General features: G+C 49.2%; 1 protein-coding gene across 1 annotated transcript in view; it reads left to right on the forward strand.

Annotated features, from left to right (window-relative positions):
• Nucleotides 1–13,757, forward strand: part of dysf (dysferlin, limb girdle muscular dystrophy 2B (autosomal recessive)) — a 450,750-nt gene that overhangs the window by 303,523 nt on the left and 133,470 nt on the right. Inside the window, exons 31-32 of the mRNA XM_038793128.1 lie at nt 225–315; nt 3,520–3,597. Coding sequence (XP_038649056.1) covers nt 225–315; nt 3,520–3,597 — 169 coding nt within the window. The remainder of the gene's footprint in view (nt 1–224; nt 316–3,519; nt 3,598–13,757) is intronic.

Here is a 13,757-nt window from a genome sequence, read left to right on the forward strand (position 1 = left end):
CACCACACACGGAGTTGACACACACACACAGGAGGCACTCACACACACAAGCCCCCTCCCCCCCCACACACACAGGGTATACACACACAAAGGGCATACAAACACACACACAGAGTCTGAGACAGAAGAAGAAAGTAGAAAATAAATTAACCTGAGTTTATTGCTAAGAAGATTGAGGAACCTTTATCCTTCGATTAAAAAGTGACTGTGGTCTGCTGTTACAGGGTGGGGTTACAGATGACAAGAGTGAGGATAAATCATCGTCCACCCTCAACCTGGGTGTGAATACACCAACTGTCTCCTGTATCTTTGACCGTAAGTACAGAAGGTCCTCCTCATGTGTTACTGTGAACTTCTGCCTGGATTGTTTGCATGGGTAAGTGTGTGTATGTGCGTGCATATGTTTATGCGTGGTGTGTGTATTTGTGTGCGTATATGTTTTTAAATATTCATTTACGGGATGTGGGCGTTCCTGGCTAGGCCAGCATTTATTGTCCATCCTAGTTGCCCTTCAGAAGGTGGTGGTGAGCTGCCTTCTTGAACCGCTGCAGTCCTTGAGGTGTAGGTACACCCACTGTGCTGTTAGGGTGGGAGTTCCAGGATGTTGCCCCAGCGACAGTGAAGGAACGGAGATATATTTCCAAGTCAGGGTGGTGAGTTACTTGGAGGGGATCCTTCAGGTGGTCGGGCTCCCAGGTATCTGCTGCTCTTGTCCTTCTAGCTGGTAGTGGTCACGGGTTTGGAAGGTGCTGCCTAAGGAACCTTGGTGAGTTACTGCAGAGCATCGTATAGATGGTACACACGGCTGCCACTGTTCGCTGGTGCTGGAGGGATTGAATGTTTGTGGAAGGAGAGCAATCAAGCGGCTGCTTTGTCCTGGATGGTGTCGAGCTTCTGCACTGCACTCATCCATTACACTCCTGACTTGTGTCTTGTAGATAGTGGACATGTTTTGAGGGGCCAGGAGGATGTTACTCACCATAGGATTCCTGGCCTTTGACCTGCTCTGGTAGCCACAGTATTAATATGGCTAGTCCAGTTCAGTTTCTGATCAATGGTAGCCCCCAGGATGTTGATTGTGGGGGATTCAGCGATGGTAATGCCATTGAATGGCAAGAGATGGTTCTTCGACCCTCTCTTGTAGGAGATGGTCATTGTCTGCCACTTGTGTGGCGCGAATGTAACTTGTCAGCCCAAGATTGGATATTGTCCAGGCCTTGCTGCATTTGGACATGGACTGCTTCATCGCCTGAGGAGTCGCGAATGGTGCTGAACATTGTGCAGTCATCCGCAAGCATCCCCATTTCTGACCTTATGATGGAAGGGAGGTCATTGATGAAGCAGCTGAAGATGGTTGGACCCAGGATACTACCCTGAGGAACTCCTGCAGTGATGTCCTGGAGCTGAGATGATTGACCTCCAACCACCACAACCATCTTCCTTTGTGCCGGGTATGACTCCGACCAGCGGAGAGTTTCCCCCAATTCCCATTGACTCCAGTTTAGCTCGGGCTTCTTGATGCCGCACTCGGTGGATTGCTGCCTTGATGTCAAAGGGCAGTCAGTCTCACCTCACCTCTGGAATTCAGCTATTTTGTCCATGTTTGAACCAAGGCTGTAATGAGGTCAGGAGCTGAGTGACCCTGGCGGAACCCAAACTGAGCGTCAGTGAGCAGGTTATTGCTGAGTAAGTGCTGCTTGACAGCACTGTTGATGACCCCTTCCATCACTTTGCTGATGATGGAGAGTAGACTGATAGGGCGGTAATTGGCTGGGTTGGATTTGTTCTATTTCATGTGTACCAGGACATACCTGGTCAAATTTCCCACATTGCCGGGTGGATGCCAGTGTTGTAGCTGTACTGGAACAGCTTGGCCAGGGGTGCGGCAAGTTCTGCAGCACAAGACTTCAGTATTATTGCTGGGATATTGTCAGGGCCCAGAGCCTTTGCAGTATCCAGTGCCTTCAGCCTTTTCTTGATATCACGTGGAGTGAATCGTATTGGCTGAAGACTGACATCTGTGATGCTGGGGACCTCCGGAGGAGACCAAGAGGGATCATCCACTCGGCACTTCTGGCTGAAGATTGCTGTGAATGCCTCAGCCTTGACTTTTGCGCAGATGTGCTGGGCTCCTCCATCATTGAGGATGGGGATATTTGTGGAGCCTCCTCCTCCAGTGAGTTGTTTAATTGTCCACCACCATTCACAGCCAGACGTGTATGTGTGTGTGTGTGTGTGTGCATGTGTGTGTATATGTGTGTGTCTATGTGTATTGTGTGCCTGTGTGATGTGTGTAGAATCATAGAAATGTTACAGCAATGAAAGAGGCCATTCGGCCCATCTTGTTCATGCCAGCCGGAGGACACCCAGGTGCCCTTTCTAATCCCACCTTCCTGCATGTGGCCTATATCCCTGTAACTTAGAGCACTTAAAGTGCAGGTCCAGGTACTTTTTTAAAGAATTTCGGGTCTCTGCCTCCACCATCAACTCTGTAAGAAGTCTTACAACGCCAGGTTAAAGTCCAACAGGTTTATTTGGAATCACTAGGTTTCGGAGCACTGCTCCTTCCTCAGGTAAGTGACTCACCTGACGAAGGAGCGCTTTGAAAGCTAGTGATTCCAAATACACCTGGCGTTGTGAGACTTCTTAATGTGCCCACCCCAGTCCAACGCGCCATCTCCACATCATGGCCACCACCAACTCAGGCCGTGAATTACAGACTTCCATTACCCTCTGCGTAAAAAGGTTTCCCATCATCTCCCCAAATGCATGACCTCACACTTCTCTGTGTTAAATTCCACCTGCACTTTTTTGCCCACTCCATCAATCCATCTATATATTCTGGAGATTGTAGCTATCCTCTACACTGCTCGGCCAACCTTTCTGTCGTCTGCAAATTTCCCAACCGTGCTCCCCATGTTCACGTCCAATATATAACACGAATAGTAAAGGTCCCAACACCGAACCCTATGGAACACCACTTGAAACAACTTTCCAATTGCAAGGGCAGCCAATGACCATTACCCTTTGTTTCCTGTCACTAAGCCAACTTTTTATCCACTTTTCCACATTGCCCCTGTATTCCATGGGTTTTACTTTCTTGACCAATCTGCCACGTGGGACTTTGTCAAAAGCCTTGTCTGTGAGTGTAAATCTTTTCAGAGCTGCACATTCTCACACATTGGGTTTACTCAAGAAAGAGATTGATGGATGTCTGGACGTTGAGGGAATCACAGGGGATGGTGACAGTGTGAAAGTGGAGCCGATTATTGATGATCAGCCATGGTTTATTGATGGGCAGAGCAGACCCGAGGGGCCAGGCGATCTACTTCTGCTCTTGAACCTAATGTTTTCAAATAGCCTACAATGGCCCATGGAGAAATCAAACCGATTCAAGAGAAGGTCCCTCGCTAGTGATTAATTTGGGATGGATGATAATTGTGCCCACATCCTGGAAATGATGTTTTTAGAATGAACGCTGAGTTTCTGAACAATGGAAATTTCTTGTGCTGTTTTCAGATGGGACCAGATATCATCTGCGATGCTACCTTTACCAAGCGAGGGATCTGATTGCGCTGGATAAGGACAGCTTCTCTGGTACGTATCAGTGCACACACACTCTGCAATCAGCTCGAAGGAGCTCCAGATAGCTTTGACAAACTTCCTGATGCAAGTGGTCAACCTAAGACAAGTTTGAAACTTTTTATTTATTTGGCGCCTGCCTCCTACTGGTCGTTTCTGTGCCAGGTGTTATGGGCCAGGGTTTAGAGAACCCCAAAGTGTATCATGAGTTCTGACCCACAACTTTTAATGTGGTATGGGGAGCACACGGCCGACAGGTGTGGTACAGCAGAAATGGAAAAGTGTTTTTTAAAGCAAAACAATGTTTATTCTATGAACTCCAGTTAACCTTTTTAAAACATACAGTGAACATCTTAACAACCATTAATTCAAATACAACCCCCAAAGAATACAACACTCAGTAATCCTTAATAACATCCCAAACAACATCCAGAAGACAAAAGAAACACCTTTGAACAGAAGCACATTAGGTTTACATTCACTACGGAGAACATTTATAATTCTGAATTCACCAAATGATCAAGAGATAGTCTTTTCATGGCAGAGAGATCAATAGCACACCTGCTCGGTCTGGCTTCAGCTCCAACACTGAAAACGAAACTAAAACACACCCTGCAGCAAACAGCCTAAAACGAAAGTAAAAAGCGGACAGACAGCCCAGTTCCACCCACTCTCTGATATCAGTGCAGTAGTAAACACCCATTTCTTAAAGGTACTCTCACTACAGATACTTATATACATCCCATTTATAAACACCCATTTCTTAAAGGTACTCTCACATGACACAGGTCGTACAGCTGACTTAGCACCATCTCGTTCTGTAGAAGGATCGTGCGGACACGGAGCGTGAACTCCATTTCTCTCTCTCTCCACGGATGCTGCCAGACCTGCTGAGTATTTCCAGCACCTTCTGCGTTTTTCTATGCTTCTGTCTGAGTTGGGAAATGGAACATGGTTAGGGCTTAATGAGCAACAAGCTGCATTAATGTACCATTGTTACCAGTAACACATCCCAAGGTGTTTGACCAGAGCATTATCGGACAAAACTACACAGTGATTCACATGAGGAGATTTTAGGCCGCATAATCAGCTGCCCCTGATGGGATTCAAACCCAAGTCCCCGGAGCATTTCCCGGGCCTCTGAATTATTGGTTCCAGTGACAATACTGCCTCCCCTGGGGAGACCATTCCATCCGTGACATCCTGGCCCACTTCTCTATCACCCCAAACACCTCAGAATCCCTACAGTGCAGAAGGAGGCCATTTGGCCCATCAAGTCTACACTGACCTTCTGAACGGGCACCCCACCAAGACCCATTCCCCCCACCCTATCCCTGTAACCCCACAACCCCATCTGATCTTTTGGACACTACGGGCAATTTAGCATGGTCAATCGACTTAACCTGCACATCTTTGGACTGGGGGAGGAACCTGGAGCACCCGGAGGAAACCCTGGAAATTCTGGAATTAAAAGTCTAATGATGACCATGAAACCATTGCCGATTATCGTAAAAATCCACCTGGTTCACTAATAGGGAGGGAAATCTGCCATCCCTACCTGGTCTGGCCTACATGTGACTACAGACTTCAAATGCCCTCAGGGTCGGGCAATAAATTCCCACATTGCATGAACGAATAAAAAAAAGAATGCTGAAGGGAGAGGGGAGGGTAAGGTATGTTTGGTCGGGGCATTACCATCTGCAGGAGGCGTGGCAGAAACCAAGAGAAGAGTAGGAATTGGAAACAGTTTTACATAGAACATAGAACATAGAACGATACAGCGCAGTACAGGCCCTTCGGCCCTCGATGTTGCTCCGACATGGAAAAAAACTAAAGGCCATCTAACCTACACTATGCCCTTATCATCCATATGCTTATCCAATAAACTTTTAAATGCCCTCAATGTTGGCGAGTTCACTACTGTTGCAGGTAGGGCATTCCACGGCCTCACCACTCTTTGCGTTAAAAACCCACCTCTGACCTCTGTCCTATATCTATTACCCCTCAATTTAAGGCTATGTCCCCTCGTGCTAGCCACCTCCATCCGCGGGAGAAGGCTCTCGCTGTCCACCCTATGTAACCCTCTGATCATTTTGTATGCCTCTATTAAGTCACCTCTTAACCTTCTTCTCTCTAATGAAAACAACCTCAAGTCCATCAGCCTTTCCTCATAAGATTTTCCCTCCATACCAGGCAACATCCTGGTAAATCTCCTCTGCACCCGTTCCAAATCTTCCACGTCCTTCCTATAATGAGGCGACCAGAACTGTACGCAATACTCCAAGTGCGGCCGTACTAGAGTTTTGTACAACTGCAACATGACCTCATGGCTCCGGAACTCAATCCCTCTACCAATAAAGGCCAATACACCATAGGCCTTCTTCACAACTCGATCAACCTGGGTGGCAACTTTCAGGGATCTATGTACATGGACACCGAGATCCCTCTGCTCATCCACACTACCAAGGATTTTACCATTAGCCAAATATTCCGCATTCCTGTTATTCTTTCCAAAGTGAATCACCTCACACTTCTCCACATTAAACTCCATTTGGCACCTCTCAGCCCAGCTCTGCAGCTTATCTATGTCCCTCTGTAACCTGCAACATCGTTCTGCAATTTCTACAACTCCACCGACTTTAGTGTCGTCTGCAAATTTACTCACCCATCCTTCTGCGCCCTCCTCTAGGTCATTTATAAAAATGACAAACAGCAACGGCCCCAGAACAGATCCTTGTGGTACGCTACTCGTAACTGAACTCCATTCTGAATATTTCCCATCAACTACCACTCTCTGTCTTCTTTCAACTAGCCAATTTCTGATCCACATCTCTAAATCACCCTCAATCCCCAGCCTCCGTATTTTCTGCAATAGACGACCGTGGGGAACCTTATCAAACGCTTTACTGAAATCCATATACACCACATCAACTCCTCTACCCTCGTCTACCTGTTCAGTCACCTTCTCAAAGAACTCGATAAGGTTTGTGATGCATGACCTACCCTTCACAAAACCATGCTGACTATCCCTAATCATATTATTCCTATCTAGATGATTATAAATCGTATCTTTTATAATCCTCTCCAAGACTTTACCCACCACAAACGTTAGGCTCACCGGCCTATAGTTACCGGGGTTATCTCTACTCCCCTTCTTGAACAAAGGGACCACATTTGCTATCCTCCAGTCCTCTGGCACTATTCCTGTAGCCAATGATGACCTAAAAATCAAAGCCAAAGGCTCAGCAATCTCTTCCCTGGCTTCCCAGAGAATCCTAGGATAAATCCCATCCGGCCCCGGGGACTTATCTATTTTCACCTTGTCCAGAATTGCCAACACTTCTTCCCTACGCACCTCAATGCCATCTATTCTAATAGCCTGGGTCTCAGCATTCTCCTCCACAATATTATCTTTTTCTTGAGTGAATACTGACGAAAAGTATTCATTTAGTATCTCGCTTATCTCCTCAGCCTCCACACACAACTTCCCACCACTATCCTTGACTAGCCCTACTCTTACCCTAGTCATTCTTTTATTCCTGACATACCTATAGAAAGCTTTTGGGTTTTCCTTGATCCTACCTGCCAAAGACTTCTCATGTCCCCTCCTTGCTCGGCTCAGCTCTCTCTTTAGATCCTTCCTCGCTTCCTTGTAACTATCAAGCGCCCCAACTGAAACTTCACGCCTCATCTTCACATAGGCCTCCTTCTTCCTCTTAACAAGAGATTCCACTTCTTTGGTAAACCACGGTTCCCTCGCTCGACCCCTTCCTCCCTGCCTGACTGGTACGTACTTATCAAGAACATGCAATAGCTGTTCCTTGAACAAGCTCCACATATCCAGTGTGCCCAACCCTTGCAGCCTACTTCTCCAACCTACACATCCTAAGTCATGTCTAATGGCATCATAATTGCCCTTCCCCCAGCTATAACTCTTGCCCTGCGGGGTATACTTATCCCTTTCCATCACTAACGTAAAGGTCACCGAATTGTGGTCACTGTTTCCAAAGTGCTCACCTACCTTCACCTACCACTCACTCACCTTCACGACAGGCCCCTGCTCCCGCTTCCCAACCACCGTGGGGTGGGGGGTTGGTTAGAGGAGGAGGTAGGGTGGGAAACATTCACAAAGTGTTTCGGGTTTAACTGTCACTTGACAACAGCCCTTCCACAAACCACCCACCTGGCCTGGTTCATTACCCAAAACCAAATCCAATGTGGCCTCGCCTCTTGTTGGCCTGTCAACATATTGTGTCAGGAAACCCTCCTGCACACATTGTACAAAGAACGACCCATCTAATGTACTCGAACTATATCTTTTCCAGTCAATATTTGGAAAGTTAAAGTCTCCCATAACAACTACCCTGTTACTTTCGCTCTTTTCCAGAATCATCTTCGCCATCCTTTCCTCTAAATCCCTAGAACTATTAGGTGGCCTATAGAAAACTCCCAACAGGGTGACCTCTCATTTCCTGTTTCTAACCTCAGCCCATACTACCTCGGAAGAAGAGTCCCCATCTAGCATCCTTTCCGCCACCGTAAAACTGTCCTTGACTAGCAGCGCCACACCTCCCCCTCTTTTGCCCCCTTCTCTGAGCTTACTAAAACACCTAAACCCCGGAACCTGCAACAACCATTCCTGTCCCTGCTCTATCCATGTCTCTGAAATGGCCACAACATCGAAGTCCCAGGTACCAACCCATGCTGCCAGTTCCTCTACCTTATTTCGTATACTCCTGGCATTGAAGTAGACACACTTCAAACCACCTACCTGAACACTGGCACCCTCCTGCAAAGTCAAATCTGTGCTCCTGACCTCTATACTCTCAATCTCCCGTACCCCAAAACTACAATCCAGGTTCCCATGCCCCTGCTGAATTTGTTTAAACCCCCCCAAAGAGCACTAACAAATCTCCCCCCCAGGATATTGGTGCCCCTCAGGTTCAGATGTAGACCATCCTGTCTATAGAGGTCCCACCTTCCCCAGAAAGAGCCCCAGTTATCCAGAAATCTGAAACCCTCCCGCCTGCACCATCCCTGTAGCCACTTGTTTAATTGCTCTCTCTCTATTCCTCATCTCACTATCACGTGGCACGGGCAACAACCCAGAGATAACAACTCTGTTTGTTCTCGCTCTGAGCTTCCATCCTAGCTCCCTAAAGGCCTGCCTGACATCCTTGTCCCCTTTCCTACCTATGTCGTTAGTGCCAATGTGGACTACGACTTGAGGCTGCTCCCCCTCCCCCTTAAGGACCCGGAAAACACGATCCGAGACATCACATACCCTTGCACCTGGGAGGCAACATACCAAACGTGAGTCTCTCTCGCTCCCACAAAATCTCCTATCTGTGCCCCTGACTATTGAGTCCCCAATTACTAATGTTCTACTCCTTTCCCCCCTTCCCTTCTGAGCAACAGGGACAGACTCCATGCCAGAGGCCCGTACCCCATGGCTTACCCCTGGTAAGTCGTCCCCCCAACAAGTATCCAAAACGGTATACTTGTTACTCAGGGGAATGACCGCAGGGGGTCCCTGCACTGACTGCTTCTTCCCAGTCCCTCTTACAGTTACCCATCTATCTCCAGTCTTTGGTGTAACTACTTCCCTGAAGCTCCTATCTATGACCCCCTCTGCCTCCCGAATGATCCGAAATTCATCCAGCTCAAGCTCCAGGTCCCTAACACGGTTTTTGAGGAGCTGGAGTTGGGTGCACTTCCCACAGATGAAATCAGCAGGGACACTGACGGCGTCCCTCACCTCAAACATTCTGCAGGAGGAGCATTGTACTGCCTTCCCTGACATCACCTCTAGATTAAAAAAAAAACAAGAAAAAGAAAAAGAAAGGAAGAGCTTACCTGATATTACCTCAAACCCTGCTCCCGCTGAAAGGTAAGCACATTTAAAGGCACTCACTCACCTTCACAACAGGCCCCTGCTCCCGCTTCCCAACCACCGTGGGGTGGGGGGGTTGGTTAGAGGAGGAGGTAGGGTGGGAAACATTCACGAAGTGTTTCGGGTTTAACTGTCACTTGACAACAGCCCTTCCACAAACCACCTTCAACTTAGGCTGACCGCACTGCACGTATGCAAATTTCCCCAGAACAGCTGATCAGGAGCTCTGCTCTGCTGCCCTCTGCTGGATGCTTGCCTTCACTCAAACTCCTTGGGTCTCCTTCGCAGGTTCACCTTCAACTTAGGCTGACCGCACTGCACGTATGCAAATTTCCCCAGAACAGCTGATCAGGAGCTCTGCTCTGCTGCCCTCTGCTCATGGACATGGTCCACCTTTGAGTGTTCCTGTCCTTGACTTCTGTGTCCCCCATTTCTGGGTATGGGCGAACGTTCATTACAAGCCCACTGACTCGCACAGCTACCTCTACTGCACTTCCTCATGCCTTGTACAGACTCTATTCCTTTCTCCCATTTCTTCCATCTCCATCATATCTGTTCCGATGATGCAACCTCCCAGAAGAGCACTTCTGATAGGTCCTCTTCTTTTTTCAATCACGGCATTCCCTGTGATTGACCGAGCCCTCTCCTGTGCCCGCCACATTCCCCGCTCTTCACCTCTTACCCTCCCTCCCAGAACCAGAGTTCCCCTTTGTCCTCACCTTCCACTCTCGAGGCCACCTGCTCGTATACGGACAGAACAAAGGTGTCCCTCGTCCAGCCCGAGTTTGGTCTCCCCAATGTGGAGGAAGCCACATTGTCTCCTCCCAAATCCAGCCGGACTTTGACATTGTTTCCACAGGTTTGAACAGCTGCAGGCGGCGAAAAAGATGTTGGTTCATCAGCAAGTGTTTCAAAGGCAATTGGTGGGGGAGGGGGGGGTGAACAAGTGCTGACGTAGCCAGTGATGCCCACACCCCATGAATGAAGAAACAGAAAGCTCATGGTCAGAGGTGGAAGAGAAGGTTGAAAGAGTCAATCCTGCCTCAGTTTCCTCTTTGCGGCCACGTCGAACCGCTCATTTCAATATTCTAACAGCGCCCAGACAGACCTGTCTCAGGTAGGGGAAAGCTGCTACTCAGCAATCAGTCATTGCCCAGATGGAAGCACATGCCAACTCTGCTTTGCTCTCTGTAAACCCAAATGCATCTATCACCAGGTATAAAGGCTGCCAGCAACTCCGTCAAACGTCAACAGGGGAGAATATGGTTTTAATAACATCCCCAGTGGAGAGTTCTTCCTGTGACTGCCAAGCGGAGGCCTGGCTGGAGGGCTTTCGGAAATCCAACAGCTCACTTTGTCCTCTCGTCAATTTGACTGGCACCTTTGCCTTTTTAAGTGATGTGTGTGAAGTTGCACGAGACTCTCAGGAGCCAGAAAGTTGTTAAGGTTGGACAGAAAGCGAGAGCTCGGGTTATGTCACAACTTTTCATGACCTTGGAGTGTTGCAAACAGTTTAGCAGATGATGGCGCTCATTTGAACTGTTGTAACGTAGGGAACGGCGGCAGCCAATGAGTGCACAGCAAGGTCTCACTAACAGAGAATGAAGAGGTTAGCTGTTTATTGAGATGTTGATTGAGGGATTGATCCAGGACCCAGTATCACCTCTAGTATGTGGACAGCTGGAGAGAATGCCTCCGTTTTTCTTTCGAACAGGAGAGGCGATGGGATCTTTTGTGTCCACTTCAGACAGAGTCTCGGTTTATTGCCCATTGGAAAGAGAGGTCCACTGCATTAGTACCAGTGAGGAAATGAAAACACATCTTTTCCTCCTGGACTTGGGAACGTCCAATTACAGGCAGGAGATGAACCCTGACAAAGAAAGCTGACTCCACGCCAGAGTTTGTCCACCACCTCCTCAAGCACGGCGAATCACCACCTTCTGCATACTCAGGATGTGGGTCTCTCTGACGAGGCTGCCATTTATTGTCAGCCCGAACCAGCACTCAAGAGATCGGGGGTGGTGTTCCATCTCCATGTTGAACTGCTGCGGTCTGTGTGAGGATGGACCGCGTGGCCTCACTCTGTGCTCTGTGCTCCCATTCTATGGTCGCCAACTGGATTGGTTGTTCACAGGGACAACCTCTGGGCATGGGCCCAGCTCCGGCTGCATTATATAATTCCAGGATCCCATGCTTAAGCGGTTATGGGACTTTTTCAAACCATCACACTTAGCTGAGGTGTCAAAGTTGGGAATCAAGGGGGTAATGGGGGTGAAGCAAGAAAGTGGAGTTGAGGAGTATCATATCAATCCAGTATTGGTCTCATTGAATGGCAGAGCAGATAAATAAATAACTAATCTTTATTGTCACGAGTAGGCATCCATTAACACTGCAATGAAGTTACTGTGAAAACTCCCTGGTCGCCACACTCCGGCGCCTCTTCAGGTACACACAGAGAGAATTCAGAATGTCCTGTTCACCTCACATAGAAGTCTTTAGGGGCTTGTGGGAGGAAACCGGAGCACCCGGAGGAAACCCACGCAGACACGGGGAGAACGTGCAGACTCCGCACAGACAGTGACCCAAGCCGGGAATCGAACCTGGGACCCTGGAGCAGTGAAGCAACGGTGCTAACCACTGTGCTACCGTGCTGCCCGTGGACTCAAGCACAGAACTGACAAGTCAAAGCAAGTGCCACCTTCAGCTTGATGTGGACCTAACTCTGCTCACTTCAGAGAGGAAAAGAAAGAGGAGGAGCCAACGTAGCCTCTTTTTCTGGTCACAGCTGCTAATCAATGGGTTCATAGCTGACCTGCGACCTCTCCCCATATTCCACCCTTTGTCCATATCCCTTGATACTTTTGACTCACAAAAATCCATCAATGTCAGGTTTAAAATGAATTGTTTGCAATTCATGAGATCAGAACAGACTTCCAACGCGGGATTCTCCGTCCCGCAAGTACCGTTTTCCTGCGCGGCGCATCCCCCCCCCCCCCCCCCCCCCCGCAAGCAGCGGATTCTCCGTCCCGCCAGTACCGTTTTCCTGCGCGGCACATCCCCCCCCCCCCGCAAGCAGCGGATTCTCCCGTCCCGCCAGTACCGTTTTCCTGCGCGGCGCATCCCCCCCACCCCCCCCCCCCCCCCCCCCCCGCAAGCAGCGGATTCTCCGTCCCGCCAGTACCGTTTTCCTGCGCGGCACATCCCCCCCCCCCCCGCAAGCAGCGGATTCTCCGTCCCGCCAGTACCGTTTTCCTGCGCGGCACATCCCCCCCCCCTCGCAAGCAGCGGATTCTCCGTCCCGCCAGTACCGTTTTCCTGCGCGGCACATCCCCCCCCCCCCCCCGCAAGCAGCGGATTCTCCGTTCCCGCAGCCGGCCAAAGGGGTTCCCCATTGAGGGCCACCCCACGCCGTTGGGAAACGTGCGGGTGTGGGTGCGCTGCTGGTGGACAGCAGGATCCCGCTAACGGAGAATCCCGCAGCTAATATTCTATCACTGTTTGTGTGAAGGAATGTTTCCTAATTTCACTCCTTGGCCGGTCTTAATCTAATTTTCGAAACTATACCCCACTCCCCACCCAGTCACAGATTCCCACCTAGTTGTGCGTCCGCCTTGACTCAATGGGTAACATTTCATTTTTTTCCTGAAAATAAGTTTAGAGTACCCAATTAATTTTTTTTCCAATGAAGGGGCAATTTAGCATGGCCGGTCCACCTACCCTGCACATCGTTGGGGTTGCGGGGGTGAAACCCACGCAGACACGGGGAGAATGTCCGTGTAAACTCCACACGGACAGTGACCCGGGGCCGGGATCGAGCCTGGGTCCTCGGCATCATGAGGCAGCAGTGCTAACCACTGCGCCACCGTTGAGTTGGGGTCTGGAGTCCACGCCAGAGATGTGACCGCACAGTGTAAGCTGGCATTCCCCGTTGGGGTGCTGAGGGGGTGCTGCACTGTGGGAGGTGCTGTCTTTCAGCTGACAGGCTACTCCAAGGCTCCATCTGCCCAACTGGGTGGACCTGAGATTTCTTGTGAACTGTCCCCTTGACTGCATTTGAATGTGCTCCCACGGAGCTGTTAGATCGGAGAATTCCTGGATTTGGATGTGATGATGAAGGAACAGGGAGATATAGATCCAGGTTAGGATACTTTGAAGCAACTGATTTTTTTATTGGCAACCATTATTATACACACAGCAAGACCCCAGAGTGAAGTTGTGAAGGGGTTGATCTGATTTCTGACCGATCTGGCTGGGGGAGGAATGTTGCCATTGGTTACGTTTA

The sequence above is a fragment of the Scyliorhinus canicula genome, chromosome 3, assembly GCF_902713615.1.
Source record: "Scyliorhinus canicula chromosome 3, sScyCan1.1, whole genome shotgun sequence".
Lineage (NCBI taxonomy): Eukaryota > Metazoa > Chordata > Chondrichthyes > Carcharhiniformes > Scyliorhinidae > Scyliorhinus > Scyliorhinus canicula.